This window comes from Carex rostrata, chromosome 29 (assembly GCF_964058835.1).
Source record: "Carex rostrata chromosome 29, lpCarRost1.2, whole genome shotgun sequence".
Taxonomy (NCBI): Eukaryota; Viridiplantae; Streptophyta; class Magnoliopsida; order Poales; family Cyperaceae; genus Carex; species Carex rostrata.
In genome coordinates this window covers 1,210,771-1,233,043 of record NC_135946.1, presented here as the reverse complement: position 1 = coordinate 1,233,043, position 22,273 = coordinate 1,210,771, and the positions used below count along the sequence as shown (strand labels likewise).

Below are 22,273 nucleotides of genomic sequence, written 5' to 3'. Positions count from 1 at the left end.
TTTAAGATCTGTGCATACCACATTAGTTCAACTAAAGTGAAACATTATTTTCTTTTTTTATATTAAGTCTTGAGAAAGTTATTACATAACTAAAAGGCATATTAGGATTTATCTCAAAGCATTTGGAATAATAATTGACCTTTTACTTTCAAATATAGTTAGTAATTAGGTTCCATTCAGCACCGGTATAGGTCCGATATACTAATTCAAGATAGAATAAACCATAGTTTGCATCTTTTTGTATATATGCATGATCATATGAAGGTGCATATTTCTGTCAATTCAGTCCACTTATTTACTACAGGATCATATCTTAATTTCAGATGCAAATTTATATATTTTTGTCAAAATCTCACTTGTGATTAAGCAATAGCATCTATATCTATGATGCCAATTAATGATTTCTCAGCACAATGTCCGGTCAATCTCACATGCTAACAAGTGCCACTTTTGATTATATATACAAGTGCGAGTAGTTGAGTTACCTAGCTCAGAGAATCAAATCTGAAGTTTCAAAAGTAAAATATAAACATAAAAATAAATATAAAAAAGAAAAAGAACGTACAACATGCACTTGCACTCATTTTACAATCTAGATGCATCAATTATTATATTGCATGTACCCTGATAACAAAAGCATGGATAATATATACAAAAATTAAACGATGAAGATAAACCAAGCAATTATAAAAGCTATCAAATTTTCGCATAGTTCGTCTGTCAAAAGAATAACAGTGCATAAAACAAAAGGAAAATTAAATCAAAGAAGGACGATGGAACATCTAAGTATTTGTGGTTTACTTTCCATATGTGCACAACCAAAGAATTCATAAGGCATGTATATATTCTACACCATATTACAAATAACATTTCTCCAAAACAAAACAACAACAAAAAAAGTGAAAAGGAAAAAAGTAAGTGGTATCTAGATATTCCACTTGACCAAATCAATGTTTTTTTTTTTTAAAATTGATAATCATTGGTCTAGTGACAAAAACAATATTTTTAGTGTAAGTGATTACACGTTCAAAATCTAAATTGGGGATCCCTTATAGACTTTAAAACAGTTGAGTGGCTTGGTCCCCAACTTTATTCATGATAAGAATAATATTTAAAATTAACGGTCACGTGTTGTAGCTCCAGAGGCAGGGCTATCTTCGTGTTGTATGTTGTTTCAACGTATGTAAGCTTTGGCATGACCCCCTTTGCCACTGTCAAATCGATTCTTATTTCCAAGTTTGTGCTCCATGGCACTATATTTGCATTTTGAAAATTCAAACAACCGATCCGAACCGTTCAACATGATCTCCATATTGAAATGTGCTTGGAGACTAAATTTTACATTTTTGGAATTTTTTTACTATTTATTAAGACACATTGAAAATCGCTGATCTGGTGGTCCAGAAATTTTTACTGTTCACAGTAAAATAACAATTTTCAAAGTGGCTTAATAAATAGTAAAAAAAATCCAAAAAATGTAAAATTTAGTCTCCAAGTACATTTCAATATAGAGAACATGTTGGAAGGTTCGAATCGGTTGTTTGGATTTTCAAAATGAAAATATGACATGAAGTACAAACGTGTTTTACTCCATGACTCACCCAAGTCGACCTCATATATATATATATATATATATATAGAGAGAGAGAGAGAGAGAGAGAGAGAGGTTGGCTACTCTACTTACATAAGCATATGAGGGTATATGCTTATAAGTCATTTTTTTCGTTTTCAAAATCCAAAAAGTCGACCTGAACCGTTAGATGTGATATCTATATTGAAATGTGATTGAAGACCAAATTTTACATTTTTCTAATTTTTTTTACTATTTATTAAGTCACTTTGAAAATCGCTGATCCAAAAGTGGCTTCTGATTTTACTGTTTTGTTAAGCCACAGTTAGATCAACGATTTTCAAAGTGGCTTAATAAATAGTAAAAAAATTCAGAAAAATGTAAAATTTGGTCTCCAAGCACATTTCAATATAGATATCACATCTAACGGTTCAGATCGACTTTTTGGATTTTGAAAACGAAAAAATAACTTATAAGCATATACCCTCATATGCTTATGGAAGTAAAGTAGCCAACCTCTATATATATATATATATATATATATATATATATATATATATATGAGTACGGCTAACGCGCTTCCTCTAGCATATGGGCCGAAATGTTTCCGGTGGAAAGTTGAAATTTCAAAATCCAAAAAGTCGATCTGAACCGTTCATCTTCTTCTCCATATTAATATCTGCTTGGAGACCAAATTTTACATTTTTCTGAAATTTTTTACTATTTATTAAGCCATTTTGAAAATCGCTGATCCAACGGTAGCTTCTGATTTTTACTGTTTGGTAAGCCACCGTTGGATCAGCAATTTTCAAAGTGGCTTAATAAATAGTAAAAAATTTCAGAAAAATGTAAAATTTGGTCTCCAAGCAGATATTAATATGGAGAAGAAGATGAACGGTTCAGATCAACTTTTTAGATTTTGAGATTTCAAATTTCCACCGAAAGCATTTCGGCCCATATGCTAGAGGAAGCGCGTTAGTCGTACTCATATATATATATATATATATAGGAATATGCTAGCATGCTATGCATAGCATAGAGCTCCTCCATGCAACGGCTCGGATTTCGAGTTTTCAAAATCCTAACGGTCGATCCGAACCGTTCATCTTGTTCTCCATATTAATATGTGTTTGAAGACCAAAATTTACATTTTTTGGAATTTTTTTACTATTTCTTTAGATTTATTGAAAATCGCTGTTTTTTATGGTCCAGATTTGCTGAAAACAGGTATTTTCAATAAATCTAAAGAAATAGTAAAAAAATTCCAAAAAATATAGAATTTGGTCTCCAAACACATATTAATATGAAGAACAAGATGAACGGTTCGGATCGACCGTTAGGATTTTGAAAACTCAAAATCCGAGCCGTTGCATGGAGGGGCTCTATGCTATGCATAGCATGCTAGCATATTCCTATATATATATATATATATATATATATATATATAGTAAGGCTTGGGTGCTATGGATAGCATAGCGACCTACGGTGCTACGGCTTAATATTCGAGTTTTTAAAATCCTAACGGTCGATCCGAACCGTTCATCTTGTTCTCCATATTAATAAGTGCTTGGAGACCAAATTTTACATTTTTTGGAAATTTTTTACTATTTTTTTAGATAGGTAGAAAATCAAATATCTGAATGGTGCAGAATTTTTTAGATCAAGTGATTTTCTACCTAGCTAAAAAAATAGTAAAAAAATTTCAAAAAATGTAAAATTTGGCATCCAAACACATTAATATGGAGAACAAGATGAACGGTTCGGATCGACCGTTAGGATTTTAAAAACTCGAATATTGAGCCGTAGCACCGTAGGCCTCTATGCTATCCATAGCACCCAAGCCTTACTCTCTCTCTCTCTATATATATATATACACATATATATAGAGTATGGCTTAATTGCTACCGGTAACACTTCGACCTAAGTGCTTAGGGGATCAAATTTTAGTATTTGATGTTCAAACAACAAATCCAAATCATTAGATGTTCAATCTATATTAAAATGTGCTTGGAGACCAAATTTTACATTTTTTGAAATTTTTTACTATTTATTAAGCTGGTTTGAAAATCGCTATTTTTATTAAATTTTTGCAACATTGAAAAACAATGGTTTTCAAACCAGCTTAATAAATAGTAAAAAAATTCCAAAAATGTAAAATTTGGTCTCCAAGCACATTTTAATATAGATTGAACATCTAACGATATATATATAGAGTATGGCTAAATTGCTACTGGTAGCACTTCGACCTAAGTGCTTACGGGGTCATATCTTAGTATTTGATGTTCAAACAACAAATCCAAACCGTTAGATGTTCAATCTATATTAAAATGTTCTTGGAGACCAAATTTTGAATTTTTTTACTATTTATTAAGGTGGTTTGAAAATCGTTGTTTTTATTAAAATTCTGCACCATTAAAAAATAGCGATTTCAAACCATCTTAATAAATAGTAAAAAAATTCCAAAAAATGTAAATTTTGGTCTCCAAGCACATTTTAATATAGATTGAACATCAAATACAAAGATATGACCCCATAAGCACTTAGGTCGAAGTGCTACCGGTAGCAATTTAGCCATACTATATATATAGAGAGAGAGAGAGAGAGAGAGAGAGAGATTGACTAATATGCTTTCAGTAGCACTTCGGCCGAAGTGCTACCGGTCCAAATTTAAAATTTTAAAATCCAAAAAGTCGATCTGAACCGTTCATCTTGTTCTCCATATTAATATGTGCTTGGAGACCAAATTTTATATTTTTCTGATTTTTTTTACTATATATTAAGTCACTTTGAAAATCGCTGATCCAACGGTGGCTTAACGAAACAGTGCTACCGTTGAATCAGCGATTTTCAAAGTGGCTTAATAAATAGTAAAAAAATTCAGAAAAATGTAAAATTTGGTCTCCAAGCACATGTTAATATGGAGAACAAGATGAACGGTTCAGATCGACTTTTTGGGTTTTGAAATTTCAAATTTGGACCGGTAGCACTTCGGCCCATATGCTACCGAAAGCATATTCTCCATATTAATATGTGCTTGGAGAGCAAATTTTACATTTTTTGGAAATTTGTTACTATTTTTTTAGATTTATTGAATATCACTGGCTTTTATGGTCCAGATTTGTCTGAAAAATAACGATTTTCAATAAATCTAAAAAAATAGTAAAAAATTTCCAAATAATGTAAAATTTGGTCTCCAAACACATATTAATATGGAGAACAAGATGAACGGTTTGGATCGACCGTTAAGATTTTGAAACCTCAAATATTGAGCCGTAGCACGAGAGGCCTCTATGCAACTCATAGCACCGTAGCCAAGTCCTGTATATATATATATATATATATACATACAGAGAGAGAGAGAGAGAGTAAGGCTACGCTACTTCGCGAATTAAACGGGTTGTTTTAATTCGCGCTCATATCTCTAGTTTCGAAGTCCAAATAGCCGATCCAAACCATCTTAATAAATAGTAAAAAAATTCCAAAAAATGTAAAATTTGGTCTCCAACCACATTTTAATATATATTAAACATCTAACGGTTTGGATCGGCTATTTGGCCTTCAAAACTAGACATATGAGCGCGAATTAAAACAGCTCTTTTAATTCGCGAAGTAGCGTAGCATTTCTCTCTCTCTCTCTCTATATATATATATATATATATATATAGAGGTTGGCTAAGATCAAAGTGGTAGTTCCTTAGCTTTGGTGCTACCAATTCGTTTTTCAATTTTCAAAGTTCAAAACGTCGATCCGAACCGTTCAAGTTGTTCTCCATATTAAATTGTGTTTGGAGACCAAATTTTACATTTTTCTGAATTTTTTTACTATTTATTAAGCCACTTTGAAAATCGCTGATCCAACGGTGGCTTAACAAAACAGTAAAATCAGAAGCCACCGTTGGATCAGCTGTTTTCAAAGTGGCTTAATAAATAGCAAAAAAATTCAGAAAAATGTAAAATTTGGTCTCCAAGCACAATTTAATATGGAGAACAACTTAAACGGTTCGGATCGACGTTTTGAACTTTGAAAATTGAAAAACAAATTGGTAGCACCAAAGCTCAGGAACTACCACTTTGATCTTAGCCAACCTCTATATATATATATATATATATATGAGGAGAGGGATCCACTTACAACATTTATAAGTTACAACATATTACAACAATTCGATTTTGCGATTTTGAAAGTTCAAACATTCGATCCAAACCGTTCAACATGATATCTATATTAAAATATGCTTGCTGATAAAATTTTACATTTTTTTGAATTTTTTTTACTATTTATTAACTATTTTACAAAAATGTTATGTTTAGACAATTCTGGACCACTGAAAAACAACAATTTTGTAAAATAGTTAATAAATAGTAAAAAAATTCAAAAAAAAGTAAAATTCTATCTGCAAGCATATTTTAATATAGATATCATGTTGAACGGTTTGGATCGACTGTTTAGACTTTTAAAATTGCAAAACCAAATTGTTGTAAGATGTTGTAAGTGGATCTCTCCTCTCTATATATATAGAGAGAGTAAGGCTACCATATATTTAAATGCATAGGCATCTTTGTGCATTGGACTATAAATCACCGGATTCAGAGTCCAAATAACCGATCCAAACTGTTCATCTCATTCTCCATATTAATATGCGCTTGGAGACCAAATTTTACATTTTTTGGAATTTGTTTACTATTTATTAAGCCACATTGAAAATCGCTGATCCAACGGTGCCTTTTGATTTTACTGTTACCGTTGGATCAACGATTTTCAAAGTGGCTTATTTGTAATAATTTGTATTTCAATTTTAGATTTTCTTCTAATGTTCTTCACCACAATATTTGCTGATTTTTTACATCAGAAACATTCCATTGATTTGATAAAAGATAAAATAGTCAAAATACAGAACAAATTCTCTTGAAATTGTTCCTATTAATTACCTTATTACGTATACAAAAACAAAGAAAATAACTAATTTATCTTATAAATACATAATAGTAAATATTTCTTTAACTATTCATTATTATTTTTAATTCACTAAAGGAGAAAACTGTAGATTTTTTCTTTTTTGGAAAAGAGATCACATACCATCTGAAAGCATCATGCTTATACATCTTCGGATTGTTTCAAAAAAAAAAAGAACTCAAATTGAAGAGCGCATTTATGAGTCTAGATGTGGCAAAGACAAAGTCAATGATTCTTGCTTGGGCAGTTTTCAAATAGAACTTATTTAAGTAGTTTAATTGATAAAGAGAGGAAGATTATTTCCCCATCCTGCAACTCAGGTTGCCAAGTCATTCTCCCGATATGCAATCCGAGCTGGAAGGAATCAACTGAATTAAACAAATGGAGTCGACCTCGAGACCTGAGCATTGAGTTTGATTAATCAATTCAATACAAAAGTGGTTGAATTATTCCCTCTCCATTTGAATGCGTAGTTTCTTCATATCAAGGCCACTTCACACAACAATTCAAACTTGCAGCATTACAGATACTCATGGGAAAAAGAGTGCTATTGTTTCCACTGCCTTATCAAGGCCACATCACTCCTATGTTAGAAGTCGCTGCACTTCTCCATTCTCACGGTTTCTCCATCACCATCTTTCACACCACCTACAACACCATTGATTCCACCAAATATCCTTCATATCGCTTCATCTTGGTTGATGATGAAGAAATATCAAGCCAGTTCAGATCCTTGGTTGGTGGCATGGTGGATCGATTAATAGCTTGGAACAATAGTTGTGAGCACCTATTTTATGATTGTTTGACAAGCGTTCTTTCTGAAAAAAATGACGAGCCCATCGCGTGCTTGATCAGGGACACATATTGGTACAACTTGCAATATATCGCGAAAAAGCTTCGAGTTCCAACTCTGGTACTTCGGACCAATAATGCGGCCACTCTTAATGTGCACATGACATATCCTCAGTTGGTCCAGAAAGGCGATATACCAGTTCAAGGTTAATTAATTAGATTACTTTCCTGCTCATCATTAACAACACTATAGACTAGCTCTAACATGTCCATTATTGTAATGAATTAACTTCATCTTGTTCACTTCAAATTGAAACATGCAGAGTCAGAATTGGACATGCCAGTGATCGAACTTGCGCCTCTCCGAATGAGGGACTTGCCGTGTGTTGGTGATTGCAGCTATGAAGTGTTAAGTAAGTTATTCACAGACTTTACGAATGCTATAAGAGCATCAAATGGGGTCATTGTAAACACTTTCGATGTCATTGAAAGTACAGAGGTAGAGAAGTTCCAAAAAGCAATACCAATTCCTGTGTTTTGTATCGGTCCTCTACATAAGTTCACTCCACTGACTAGAAGCAGTTTGCTAGATGAAGATCGTAGTTGCTTAGAGTGGTTAGACACGCAAACTGTCGGCTCTGTGCTTTATGTGAGCTTTGGTAGCCTCGCTTGCATAAAGTTTGAGGAACTCATCGAGATTGCGTGGGGTTTGGCTAATAGTGGCCAGCCTTTTATTTGGGTTGTTCGACCGGGTTCAATACTTGTGAAGGATGAGGTTGATTTCCCTGATGGTTTCATCAAGGCGATAAGTAGCCAAGGGAAGATAGTCAGTTGGGCCCCACAAAAGGAGATCTTGGCACATCCCGCAGTCGGCTCCTTTTGGACACATAATGGCTGGAATTCGACAATTGAGGCTATCAGTGAAGGGGTCCCCATGATCTGTTGGCCCCACTTTTCTGATCAAATGGGGAATGCTCGATATATCGTGGATGTTTGGAACATTGGTATCAGGTTAGAGGGGAAACTAGAGAGAGGGAAAATTGAAAGGGCAATCAAACGGTTGATGAAAGAGGATGAAGGTGCTGAGATTAGGCAAAGAATGAGAGAGATGAAACATAAAGCTTCTGTAAGCATCAACAGTGGAGGATCTTCTTTTATCAACTTCGGCAAGCTCCTCAATTTTATGTCGTCCTTTTAAGATATACTTTTATTAATATATGCTTCTCATGGAAAATTGTTGTCACTTGACTATATATTACCAAGCTTACTTATGTTATCAATAAATTTGTATGCACTTATAACTCTTCTTACTACTGTTGAATGGGCTGCTTCATGTTATGTTGTCCTCTATAGTTTTTGAGGTCCAAAAAAGCTATAGCCAGGGGCGGATCCAGGATTTTAGTCAGGGGTAGGCACAAAACACTAATAAGAGCTCAAAAAAAAATTTATCATATAATCTCATGAGCTAAAGTACAAAATGCTAACAAGACTATAAAACAAAAAAAATAGTATTGTTTTACATATAAAAAATATATAATAATACCTATCTAGTCAAATCAAGTCGATGACGATGAACCAAGGTTGCCTCTACGGTTCTTCATATGTTGAAATCTTTGCATAATTCTTTCATTATTAACACCCTTGAACAAATCCCTCTCAATATAAGTAACCAAACAATCATTCAACCATTGATCTCCCATGCTATTTCTTGAGTCGTTTTTCACCACATTCATTGCCGAAAATACCCTTTCGACACTAGCGGTAGCCACCGGCAATATCAATGTCAATTTCACTAATTTATAAACCAAGGGATAAACAATATGTTTTTTCTTTTCCACAAGTTTTTGAGAAAGTTCAACTAATCCCCTTAACTCCAAAAAATCACTATTGCTTTTCAAATCCAAATGATAATTCTCCAATTGATTTTCTAGTGTACCAAGCTCCCATTGGTTGAAATCCGAGGGATAGAATTGAGCAAGTTTAAGCAACTTGTCTTTTTTAAATGAAGAAAAAGAATCATTTGGGTAAAAACATGACATACACATAAGAAGTTCGGTAGTTGTTTCCGTGAATCTATCATTAAGCTCTTGTAATTGCATATCAATAACCGTGTTAAACATTTCAACACGATAGTAATGCAAATTATTAAATCCCGTTGGCCGACGCCGTGATATACCGGGACGGATACCCTCCATGTCCGAAATTTCAATACCGTGTTTCTCACAAAATGCACACACTTCTTGGAATAACAATCCCCATTCCCTATCCCTCATTTGTTGCAACCGAAATTTAGCGGTTCTCACCAAACACATAGCATTAACCACATCTTGATTTTTACGTTGCAAGGCTTGGGATAAATCATTGGTGATGCCTAATAAATTTCTCATGAGATGACAATTAAACACAAAATCAAAAGAGCGCATCGTTTCCAATAGTCCAATTGCCTCTCCTCGATGTTCATCTTTTACCCCCTCCAATTCTACTTCCTCAATTACATCTATTGTGGCTGAAAATAATATAATCAAACTATTTAAAGTTTTGTAATGAGAACTCCATCGAGTGTCACATGGACGTGCAAGACTCATTTCTTGGTTCAAACCTTTTCCAGTTACAATCTCATCATTTGAAAGAGCTTCCACAATTTTCTCTAATTGTTTCTCACGTAATTGATCACGCTTTTTACAAGATGCACAAACAACATTAAGAATAGTAGAAACAATTTGAAATAAACGCCAAACCTTATTATGTTTCTTGGCCACCGCAACAAGAGTTAGTTGAAGTTGATGTGCAAAGCAATGCACATAGTATGCGGACCCATTTTCCCGCATGATTAATGTTTTGAGCCCATTGAACTCCCCTCGCATATTACTAGCTCCATCATACCCTTGGCCACGTAATCTAGAAAATGTTAGACCGTACTTACCAAATAAACTCTCAAGTGCCGTTTTCAATTGGAGAGATGTAGTGTTGGGAACATGAACAATACCTAGAAACCGTTCGACAACATAACCTCCTTTATTCACAAATCGAATCACAACTGCCATTTGCTCTTTGACTGAGACATCCCTTGACTCGTCAACCAAAACAGAGAACCATTCATCTCCCAGTTCTGCAATTACCTCCTTAATTGTCTCCTCTGCACAAGCATTCACTATCTCCTTTTGGATTGATGGTGCGATCAACTTTAGGTTTTGAGGACACTTGTCCAAAATCACCTTATCTATTTCTTTATTATGATCTCCTAAAAATCTCATAAACTCAAGAAAATTTCCTTGATTATTAGAGCTTTCGGACTCGTCATGCCCGCGAAATGCCAAACCTTGCCTCAAAAGAAGTCGAATTGTATCTACAGTAGCATTTAGTTGTATTCGATAATCCATATCTTCTTTAACACTATGTCTATCTAACACAGTTTGAATGCTTTGATTTTGATTCATCAAATTCATACACATCCTATATGCTTGGTTGTGCAAACTATTTGAATCACCGACATGTTCGTCAAACCCTTTCTTTGATTTCCAATTTCTATAACCCTCTCCAACAAAAACGGTCCTTCCACCTGAACCAACATAATTCGGTCTAAATAGATAACAACAAAGGCAAAATGCCGCATCTTTTTCAATGCTATATTCCAACCAAGTATTGTATTGGTTAAACCAATCTTTGTTAAATCTTCTCATCTTACCACCTATATCTCTTTGGGGAAAATTATGGTTGTAAGGTTGAAATGGTTTTTTTATTAGATAAGAACGACGTACACTGTCTTGCTCATTGGGGTTGTATTGAGATATAGGTGGCCTTAAACCAGGATCAGGAGGAGGTTCTTGTTCGGCACTATTAGGCTCAATTTGTCTTGGTTCTTGTGAAGTTGAACCAATTGGAGACTTAGGCACAAGCTTATAGAACTTGTTCATTTTTAATACCCTAAAATGTAGAATTCAATGTCATTAATTAGATCAAGCAAACTATACCCTTTCACCAAACTATATACAATTCACAATTCAAGATTTTCAACATTTCAATTCTCAATTCAAGCACACTTTAATTTCACAATTCAAGGTCTTCAACAATTCATTTGAGAAATGTGTGAAATTGAGAAAGGATGTGCAACTGTGCAAGAAAGGTTTGAAATTGAGAAGGTTATGAATTTTCTACATGAATTATGCAAGATATTAATTTAATTAGTCAATTCAAACTAGCAATTGAGATCTTACAAAAAAATGAAAGAGAAGGAGAAGGGTGTGCTGATGCGTGAAGAGAGCGGGCGGAGAAGGAAGAGGCTATAATCGTTTTTCTTTTATAATGATTCTAAATAGTTAGTTATGATTGTGCTATAGTTTTTCAGACCTTAAAAGCTATAGCGCTATAATCGCTATTTAGAACCTTAATTTGAAGTACTAAAGTCAGTGACCGGTGTATAAATATATGTATGTGTGTGTTTATATATAGAGAGAGAGAGAGGAGGGATCAAGTTACAATAAGTTACCACAATTATTTTCTACATTTTCAAAGTCCAAATCATCGATCCAAACCGTTAGATGTGATCTCTACAATAAAATGTGCTTGGAGACCAAATTTTACATTTTTTTGAATTTTTTTACTATTTATTAAGATGGGTACAAAATTCAATGGTCTGAATTTGACTAGTTTTTGTACCCATCTTAATAAATAGTAAAAAAAATTCAAAAAATGTAAAATTTGGTCTCCAAGCACATTTCATTGTAGAGATCAAATCTAACGGTTTGAATCGATGATTTGGACTTTGAAAATGCTGAAAATGGTTGTGGTAACTTGTTGTAACTCAAAAATTGTTGTAACTTGATCCCTCCTCGTATATATATATATATGAGGAGGGATCAAGTTACAACAATTTTTGAGTTACAAAAAGTTACCACAACCATTTTCTGCATTTTCAAAGTCCAAATCGTTGATCCAAACCATTCAACATGATCTCCACAATAAAATGTGCTTCCATATCAAATTTTACATTTGTTTGGAATTTTTTACTATTTATTAAGATGGGTACAAAATTCAATGGTCTGAATTTGACTAGTTTTTGTACCCATCTTAATAAATAGTAAACAAATTCCAAAAAATGTAAAATTTAGTCTTTAAGCACATTTTATTGTAAAGATCACATTTAACGTATTGGATCGACGATTTGGACTTTGAAAATGTAGAAAATAGTTGTGATAACTTGTTGTAACTTGATCTCTCCTCATATATATATATATATATATAGGCTGTGGCTAATTTGCTGCCGCGTTTTATTTATTTTGTGATGTCCAAACAACAAATCCAAACCGTTAGATGTTTAATCTATACTATAATCTACTTGGAAACCAAATTTTACATTTTTTGGAATCTTTGTACTATTTATTAAGGTGGTTTGAAAACCGCTTATTTCAATGCTGCAAAAATTTACTGAAAACAGCGGTTTTCAAACTAGCTTAATAAATAGTAAAAAAATTCAAAAAAATGTAAAATTTGGTCTCCAATAGATTATAATATAGATTAAACATCTAACGGTTTGGATTTGTTGTTTGGAAATCACAAAATAAAAAAAACCCGGCAGCACCTCCGGCTAAAACACTGCCGGCAGCAAATTAGCCGGACCCTATATATATATAAATATAGGGTCCGGCTAATTTGCTGCCGGTAGGTGCTGCCACTGTTTTTTCTATTTTTTGATGTTCAAACAACAAATCTAAACCGTTAGATGTTTAATATATATTATAATCTACTTGGAGACCAAATTTTACATTTTTTGGAATTTTTTTACTATTTATTAAGCTGGTTTGAAAACCGCTGATTTCAGTAAATTTCTGCAGCATTGAAATCAGCGGTTTTCAAACCAGCTTAATAAATAGTACAAAAATTCCAAAAAAATGTAAAATTTGGTCTCCAAGTAGATTATAATATAGATTAAACATCTAACGGTTTAGATTTGTTGTTTGAACATCAAAAAATAGAAAAAATAGTGGCAGCACCTCCGGCTAAAATGCCACCGGCAGCAAATTAGCCGAACCCTATATATATAGAGAGAGAGAGAGAGAGATGGGCTATGGTGCATTGTAATGCATGAACCCCCTTATGCATTGCACTATAATCACGGATTTAAAGTCCAAACGACCAATCCGAACCGTTAGATGTTTAATCCATATTGAAATGTGCTTGGAGACCAAATTTTACATTTTTTGGAATTTCTTTACTATTTATTAAGCATTTTTTAAAATTGCTGTTTTGCTGTGAACAGTAAAAACAGTAAAATTTTCTGGACCATCAGATCAGCGACTTTCAAAATTGCTTAATAAATAGTAAAACAATTCCAAAAAATGTAAAATTTGGTCCCCAAGCACATATTAATATGAAGAACAAGATGAACGGTTCGGATCGGTCATTTGGACTTTAAATCCATGATTTATAGTGCAATGCATAAGGGGGTTCATGCATTGCAATGCACCATAGCCCATCTCTCTCTCTCTCTATATATATATATAAACCGGTGATAATCTCTCCGGTTTGTTTTCTTGAAGTCGGCAAGAATCTCACCGGTCCTAATTTTGGAACCAGTTGGAAAATAACCGGAAAGTAGGTTAAAATCCGGTGAGATTTTGACCGGTTTGGAGAATTTTTGAAATCCTACGCAAAAGTTGGTAGAATTTGAAATTTATTAATTATCTTGAATATTAATAAAAATTTCGGCATCTATATTACTTCACAAAATATTTCGTTCTATTTTTTTCAATTATTTAATTACTGTCTTTAACTTTGTATTGTACTTATCAATATCTCAATTATTTTGGATGTAATTTTTTTTTAATAGTTTAATGGTCCGAATCATTTTTAATTCATTAGGTGCGCGGATTAAGTAAGAATATGTCAAAGACTCAAATTATAATGCATGTCAGAAGAAATTGAAGCAACTAACTCAGACATTTGGAACTTAGCCTACCGCCTTTTTAGAATCATCTGACCGCCGCCTTAAATTAAAGTTTCTTCCCCACAAATTTCTATGCCCACAAAAGACCGCAACCTATTATATTTTGAATGTTCATATTTTATTGAATTATTGCTTTCAATTTCTATCTATCTATATAATCTCGGACTTTCTGTTCCCAAAATCTTACAGCTTCAATTAATTAATGACTTGTATTTTTTAAAGTAAAAAAAAATCATAAACATGATGATTTCATTACAAATCATTACAAATAAAAGAACTCCCAATTAGTAATTAAACATATAGAAACCATAAAGTACATCATAATACTTCAAACAATATATGAAAGTAAAATTGAAAGCAAATTGACATTTGTGTTGTACTCACATTTGTAGTGGCGGCAAAATCTGAACCATTTTCACTAATAATTTGAGATATCTCAAAATTGAAAGCAAATTCACTGCGAAATCAAAACTGGCGGCAAATTTTTACAAAAAAAAACGCGTATAATACGAAACATTCGTCAAATTTGCGAATATTTCATTTAATACGCGAATTGCTGAATAAGACATTGAATCATTCGTTGGATACCAAAATTCGAATAAACGCTTATAATTCGCGTTTTATTCGTGAATCTGATTACTGTGGTAGAAGGAGAGAACGCAAACATCTTCTATGACACGACCATGAAAATCTTGGCTCTACACAGAGTTACAACCAGTTTAAGGGTTTTAGGATCAATTGGGCATATTGTTGATAAATATAGTTGTTGATCCCTATACTAAAAAGAAACAAATAAAAAAGAGTCGCTGATGTCGAAGAGAGGCATTAATTGTTAGGTTGAAGAGAAAGGGAGGCAGCACAATTGTTACATTCCGAAATTTTAAAACTTGATTAAATTGATAAATCGATCATTTGACTTAAATAAAAAGTTTAATTAATTTAACGATCGTTCAGAAATTTTCTGACCAACTAAAATGAAACTAAAAATTTCGTAATGTAAATAATGTATAAAATTATGTATAATAAAATTTAGAGATTTAGAAATAAAATAAAATATAGCACTATATAGTAAATTATAATTAATCGGTAAGTTGGAAACTTAGAAAATCCGTTACAATTCCTTTGAATTTTTAGAAAAGAAGAAATTGATTTAATTGGATTCGTGTGAATAAATAAGTAATTGAATTCCAAATAAAAGTATAATTATACGAAAATATTCGTACAAATAAAATATAGAATTTATAAAGCTCGTTCATTTAGAACTTTTAGATAATTAATTGAATATACATAATTATATAAAAGGAAATCAAATTATTCGAATCTTAAATTGAGAAATAAATATACGAATTCTATGTACAAATATAGTTACAAAAATATTATGAACTTTCGATTCGAATTAGAGTAGAAACAGATTTCTTAAACCAATTAAATAACCTTGTTGAAATTCTGGATTTGTTTGGACCTTTGGATTTAATCTAACACGGATCTTAAATATTGTAATTTAAATGCTGGAATTATATCAACCCCTCATCTTGATCCAGCACGAATCTTGAAGCAGCCCATTTAAATCCCACCCCTCTCCCTTCTCTCTTTCTCTCCTCTCCTTCCCAAACCGTGACAGCCCCAGCCCCCCCCCCCGCCCCCTTCTCCTCTGCAGCGCAAAAAACAGGGGGCTCCGCCCCCTCCCCTTCCGCCGCTGCCACGGCCAGCCCGCCGCCCCATCTCCCTCTCCTTCTCTTCTCGGTCCGACCCGCCAGAAACCCCTCTCTCTCTCTCGGTTTCTGCCTCCACTGCCCCTCCGCACCACCCCTCCTCCTCTCTCTCTGACCCCCACCATCACCACCAAACCTTTCCTCTCCAACCCATGGACCTCCTCTTCCCATTTAATATCTCTCTTTTGCACCGATTGCCTCTACACTCGTGAGGACCCGAAACCCTAGAAATTGGGGGTCCGTCATTATTGCTTGCGGGTGCTTTCGTGAGGTTGCTATGGTGCTTGCTCGTGATCAAGTGAGACGGCTGCAAGGCGGAGCGAGACGAAACCCTCGAAATCGACCGTTCTCCTTCGACATCCTCTCTTTCGGTTAATTTTTAAATTAAATTATAGACTTCTTGAATTGTGTCTGGATGAACCGATTAATGTCGTAGGATGTGAATTTGCTAGTTTTCGAGTACGGGTTGTTGATTTTCCCGACTCGATCGAATTGCTCGAATAAATTAAGTATAAGGGGTTATATTGCAAAATGATTTTATTAATGGTCAGAATTGTAAAATATATGACCATAGTGATTTGTATGAATTAAAGGGAATTGTAGTTAGGATTTTGTAAAGGGAATTATAGTTAATTACACCTTTGCTCGGGTTGTTGATTTTCCCGGTAAATGGTGCTGACTTGAGGCTTGAGTCGTGTTATTAATTTCTGATGTGCCTGTTCTGATCTGACCTGTGGCTTGTCTCTGTTTTGCTGGTTTTATGGTGCATGGCTGTGTTGTGTGTATGAATGGCGAAGTGCTGGTACTAGTGGTACCAGCCCAGTATACTACTGGTATGGTGCTGATTTTGTGTGTGTATCAGTCCTTGACTTGACAGGGACCAAAAATGTAAATAAATTAAATTGAAGGTTGTTTTGTGCAAAATACATGCCTATGTGAGTTGTATAAATATAAGGGACCAATTTGTAAGATGTAAATTGTTTGAGGCTATGGTCGGCCATGCATGTGAAATATTATAATTTGAGCCATATGTGAATTTAAATAATTGTAAAGAGGACTGAAATTGAAATGTTATAAATGGACTTTGAGTAAATGGTGAATTGTTAATTAGGGGCTTAAACCCTTACTAAATTATGGGTCTTTAATTAAATTGAATTGGAATAAAATAATTGATACGTCCAATGGACCAAAGTGTAATAAGGTGAAAGTTTATATAAGGGCCGACCATATATATATAATTTTGGAATTGGACTTGAATTAAAATGATTATAAATGAGCCGAAAGGTATAAGAGAATTGACGAATTGAAAGACGACTTTTGGAATTTAAGTTTTGAGAATGTAACCGAACTAAACCAAGTAATCGTATAATATAGGTGTAGGCTCGGTTGAGCAAGATTTCGCGAGGCAATTCGAGACGCCTGATCTTTAAATTAAGCGGTACGCTCGTCAATCAGGTGCGGGATTCTTGGACTTGTTTGATACTTTATTTTCAGGAATTAAACTGTGTTTTCGTTTGTCATGTTGAACATCATTGATTGCATCATTGAATTGTGTATAGCATTTGCATAGCCCAATCAAATTAAACTCGAATTGCTGTGACTTGAGTGATTTGCATGCTGGTATGGTTGTAGGTTGTGTCGATCTATTATGATCTGATTTGATTGAAAGTCACCACGATTTGATTTGATATGTATGTGAATGGATTTACGAAGTTAAGCACTTGGATCCAATGAATTTGCCAAGTCGGGCTGTATGCTGACTTGGATTCCCAGGATCCTAAATGGCCTTAGGTGAACGGCCCTCAATATTCCCAGTACCGGTTGGGACGAGGGAGGGTGATTATGTTATGAGATGTGATTGGAAATCATGGGTGATATGTGTAACGTCTATGGCTCTGTGGCATTCTCCTACGTGTTAATGCATTTGAAAGGTCAATTGAATATTACGACTATTGGAATGATTCCAGAGGGGATTTTCTTTATATGATTCAAACCAGACCTTAATAAACTGTTAAGTCAAGCGATGCAGATGGGTGTCAGATAAAGGGTCCAGCGGTTGGCCATCTGTAGGTGTCAGTAACCCTACAGATGTGGGTTTGATAATGGTTCAGCTCGAAAGAACATCTGTAATTGCTACAAGCCCTATTGAATTGAGTTATTGAATTGAGTTAAGCCAAAATATATGTTGTGTTTGAAATTCATCTTGGAAATTCCGTAAACTGTGTTTCAGGTTGATTAAACTGTTGTCGAGCATTGGCATTCTGTTATTTATGATTATATATATATCTGTTTGAACTGTTATTGTTTGGGTTTCATTTGTTGAATATAGAGTTTGATTGCAAGTCCAATAATCTAAACTGTGGCAAATTTCGCACTGAGAATTTATTCTCACCCCCCCTCTCCCGATTATTTTCAGGTTTATATTGCGGACGCAGCGAATGAGGATATTGGTAATGTATATAAAAGATCCACTGCCTTGCGTGTAGCCTGATAGATACACGCGGCAGGCTGTCAGACCCGTGGATTTGGGGTGTGACAACAATTGGCTAGGAAAAAAGTCTTCCAACGGTTAGTTATTCAAAGATCGAGAGTTTTTTTTTTTGAGGAAAAACCCGTAGGCACTATCATTACTTAATCATAATGTGTTACAATAATGTAAAAAAGTTGTGCGAAAAATAAATGTAAGGAGCCTAAGAAAAGGAAGTACAAACAAAGATCGAGAGTTTGATTCTCCTCATTATGTCGTAGCCTCTCTGAAGGTTTTTTAAATTAAAAAAAAATGTTAGGTGAAATTAGGTGGAAGAGGTAATTAATAAGCGGAAATAAATCAGCTGAAATTCTGAAATTGGGTACTATTCACCCTGAAATTCCTGCAATCCGAAATCCAGCCATTGAATTTTTTCGAGAACGCATCTCGAAATAGCTGGTTTTTCCTTGCACGTATCTCGAAACAGTTCGACGGCTGAATTCAGATTGCAGGGATTTCAGGGTGAACAGTACTGACCTCGGATTTCAGCAGATTCGGATCCAATTTTTTTATTTATATCCAAAAAATAAATAAAATTTTAAAAAATATCTAAATCCTGACTGAATTTCGAAAACTACCCAAACCGGTTAACCATTAACCGGAATAGGCCATTCTTTCCGGTTCTCCAATTCCCGGAAATTGAGAATAGAACCGGTTAATGGTTAACCGGAAATAAGGTGTTTGGTTATTGGTGTACCGGAAGTATGATAGATGTCTGGTCAATTGTTAACCGGATTTGTGGATTTTCCTTTTTCTTTTTTTTTAAACAGAATTTTTTTTTTGTATTAAAATATTACAAATGTTGAATATATTTCTTTGAAAATAGATGGAATACAATATAATTTGATTTATTAGAAAGACAGCAACAAATAACCCGGATTAATATTTTTCAGGTCAGATTTTTCGCGGCTGTAAGAAAAATTAATATATTTCTTTATGTGTTATTGGAAAAAAATAAAAATGCTTAGATTCTGAGTTATTGATCCCGGTTCAAAAGTCACTTCTAGGTAATCTAGAAAATATTGTGATCTTTCTAGTACATTTAATTTATAAAAAGTTGTATCTATTTTGAGAATTATTTTTGAAAAACAATCATTAAATAAATTAAAGTTTTTATTTTTTTTTCAAAAATAGATATAACTTTATATAAATTAAATGTACTAGAAAGATCACAATATTTTCTAGATTACCTAAAAGTGACTTTTGAACCGGGATCAATAACTCATAATCTAAGCATTTTTATTTTTTTCCAATAACACATAAAGAAATATATTAATTTTTCTTACAGCCGCGAAAAATCCGACCTAAAAAATATTAATCCGGGTTATTTGTTACAGTCTTTCTAATAAATCAAATTATATTGTATTTCATCTATTTTCAAAGAAATATATTCAACATTTCTAATATTTTAATACAAAAAATAAAAAAAATTATGTTTTCAAAAAATAAAAAATAAAAATCCACAAATCCTGTTAACAATTGACCGGACATCTATCCTACTTCCGGTACACCAATAACCAAACACCTTATTTCCGGTTAACCATTAACCGGTTCTATTCTCAATTTCCGCTAATTGGAGAACCGGAAAGAATGGCCTATTCCGGTTAATGGTTAACCGGTTTGGGTAATTTTTGAAATTCAGTCATGATTTAGATATTTTTGAAAACTTTATTTATTTTTTGGATATAAATAAAAAAAATCGGGATTCGGATCCTTAATAGGCTACAAAACACCAAATTGACGAAAGATGAACAAGAGCTCAAATATTTAAGTTCTAAATTGAAAGAACTAAATAATTATATTTTTGAGAGGTTTCTCTCCTTTCACTTATTTTATACCCCTTGGTTCTGTGCTTCTTTGACAATTAGTTCAGATGTTACTTCTGTTAGGTCCCATAATTAATTCTGATGTTACTTCTTTGACAATTAGTTCATATGTTACTTCTGTTAGGTCCCATCTAATTTGTGATTTTTTTGAAAGAATCTTCCAAATCAAATGTACATCGATCTTTTTTTCTTTTTTTTTTAATTTGAAAACATTCACAGAGACTGCGAAGTCGTGAGGGAGAATCAAACTCTCAACCTTTAGGTACAACAACTCTAGGAGATTTTTTTAACTAATTATACTACCTCCCTTTTCTCAATAGACATCGATCTTGAGGTGCAATAATCTACGATGAATTGAAACGCAGTCACCAGCTAAAACACAAACGATAAACTACGATGAATTGAAGAATACAAAATTACTAAATTTTGTACAGACAAATTTAAATAACAAGGAGCTAAGACTAAAATATCTTTATTTTGTTTTCATGTTACTTTTATTTTTTTAATAATAAAACTTCAAAATTTTAAATCATTAAATATGACCAATATTATTTTTTCTAGCACATAAAATTGTCATTTTTTGAATTTATTTTTTATATGAACAATATTTTGATGTTTTTTTAGTATCAACACATTCAGAAAGTATCCATATCATTGAATTTTACAAGTTCTTAATTAAAGTATTTTTATATGAGGAGGGTTCAAATGCCTCCATCATGCCTCCATCTCTCTCCATCATTTTCAAAGTTCAAACAGTCGATCCGAACCGCTAAACCTAACCTCCATACTAAAATATGTTAGGAGACCAAATTTTATATTTTTAGGAATTTTTTTACTATTTTTTTTAGATAGGTAAAAAAATATTGTTTTTAGATGGTTCAGATTTACTGATTTTGTACCTATCTAAGAAAATAGTAAAAAAATTCCTAAAAATATAAAATTTGGTCTCCAAACATATTTTAGTATGGAGGTTAAGTTGAGCGGTTCGGATCGACTGTTTGAACTTTGAAAATAATGGAGAGAGATGGAGGCATGATGGAGGCACAAAATCATGGAGACATTTGAACCCTCCTCTTTTTATATAGATCATGCATATTTGACGGTTTCATTTGGACATTTGAGTTTTAGATTTTAGTTATTAAAGTTTTTAAAATTAATATATAATGAAGGCATCATAAGTGATAGCATTTGAACCCTCATTTTTAAATATTAATGTATCTTTTACGTCGAGAAATAAATTAATTAATAGTTTGAATACGCTTATTTGAATTCAACTCATACAGAATTGTAGATATACAGCCAAAATAGTTAATGCATGCTTCTATTTTATCTCACCTAATGGTTATTTCCGGAACAATTTTTTAATTCTTTGTATTCTGTTCGGACATGCTATATATATATATATATATATAGTTAGGCTGGGGTGCTATGGATAGCATAGAGGCCTCTATGCTACGGCTCAATATTCGAGTTTTCAAAATCCAAACGGTCAATCCGAACCGTTCATCTTATTCTCCATATTAATATCTGCTTGGAGACCAAATTTTACATTTTTCTGAATTTTTTTACTATTTATTAAGTATTTTACAAAATTGTTGATCCAACGGTGGCTGCACAAAACAGTAAAACCGTTGGATTAGCGATTTTCAATGTGGCTTAATAAATAGTAAAAAAATTCAGAAAAATGTAAAATTTGGTCTCCAAGCAGATATTAATATGGAGAATAAGATGAACGGTTCGGATCGACCGTTTGGATTTTGAAAACTCGAATATTGAGCCGTAGCATAGAGGCCTCCATGCTATCCATAGCACCCCAGCCTAACTCTATATATATATATATATATAGGACTTGGCTACGGTGCTATGGGTAGCTAAGAGGCCTCCCGTGCTACGGCTCAATATTTGACTTTTCAAAATCCTAACGGTCGATCCGAACCGTTCATCTTGTT

At 33.3% G+C, this 22,273-nt stretch overlaps 2 protein-coding genes across 2 annotated transcripts; one reads left to right on the top strand and one right to left on the bottom strand.

Moving 5' to 3' along the window:
* Window positions 1-7,024: 7,024 nt before the first annotated feature.
* LOC144546300 (UDP-glycosyltransferase 76B1-like) lies at window positions 7,025-8,649 on the top strand. Its single transcript, XM_078294860.1, has 2 exons — window positions 7,025-7,522; window positions 7,640-8,649. Exons 1-2 carry the CDS (start codon window positions 7,057-7,059, stop codon window positions 8,512-8,514), a joined length of 1,341 nt encoding a protein of 446 aa, XP_078150986.1. The 5' UTR covers window positions 7,025-7,056; the 3' UTR covers window positions 8,515-8,649.
* Window positions 8,650-8,766: 117 nt separating this feature from the next.
* Window positions 8,767-11,260, bottom strand: LOC144546400 (uncharacterized). The gene has a single exon (XM_078294935.1). The coding sequence runs from the start codon at window positions 11,228-11,230 to the stop codon at window positions 8,873-8,875; it is 2,358 nt and encodes a 785-aa protein (XP_078151061.1). The 5' UTR covers window positions 11,231-11,260; the 3' UTR covers window positions 8,767-8,872.
* Window positions 11,261-22,273: the final 11,013 nt, after the last annotated feature.

Bases quoted from the DNA above. Each gene is read 5' to 3' on its own strand.
- LOC144546300 (XM_078294860.1), top strand. From the start codon at position 7,057: ATGGGAAAAAGAGTGCTATTGTTTCCACTGCCTTATCAAGGCCACATC. The intron at 7,523-7,639 runs GTTAATTAATTA...TGAAACATGCAG, and splicing joins AGGCGATATACCAGTTCAAG to AGTCAGAATTGGACATGCCA.
- LOC144546400 (XM_078294935.1), bottom strand. From the start codon at position 11,230: ATGAACAAGTTCTATAAGCTTGTGCCTAAGTCTCCAATTGGTTCAACT.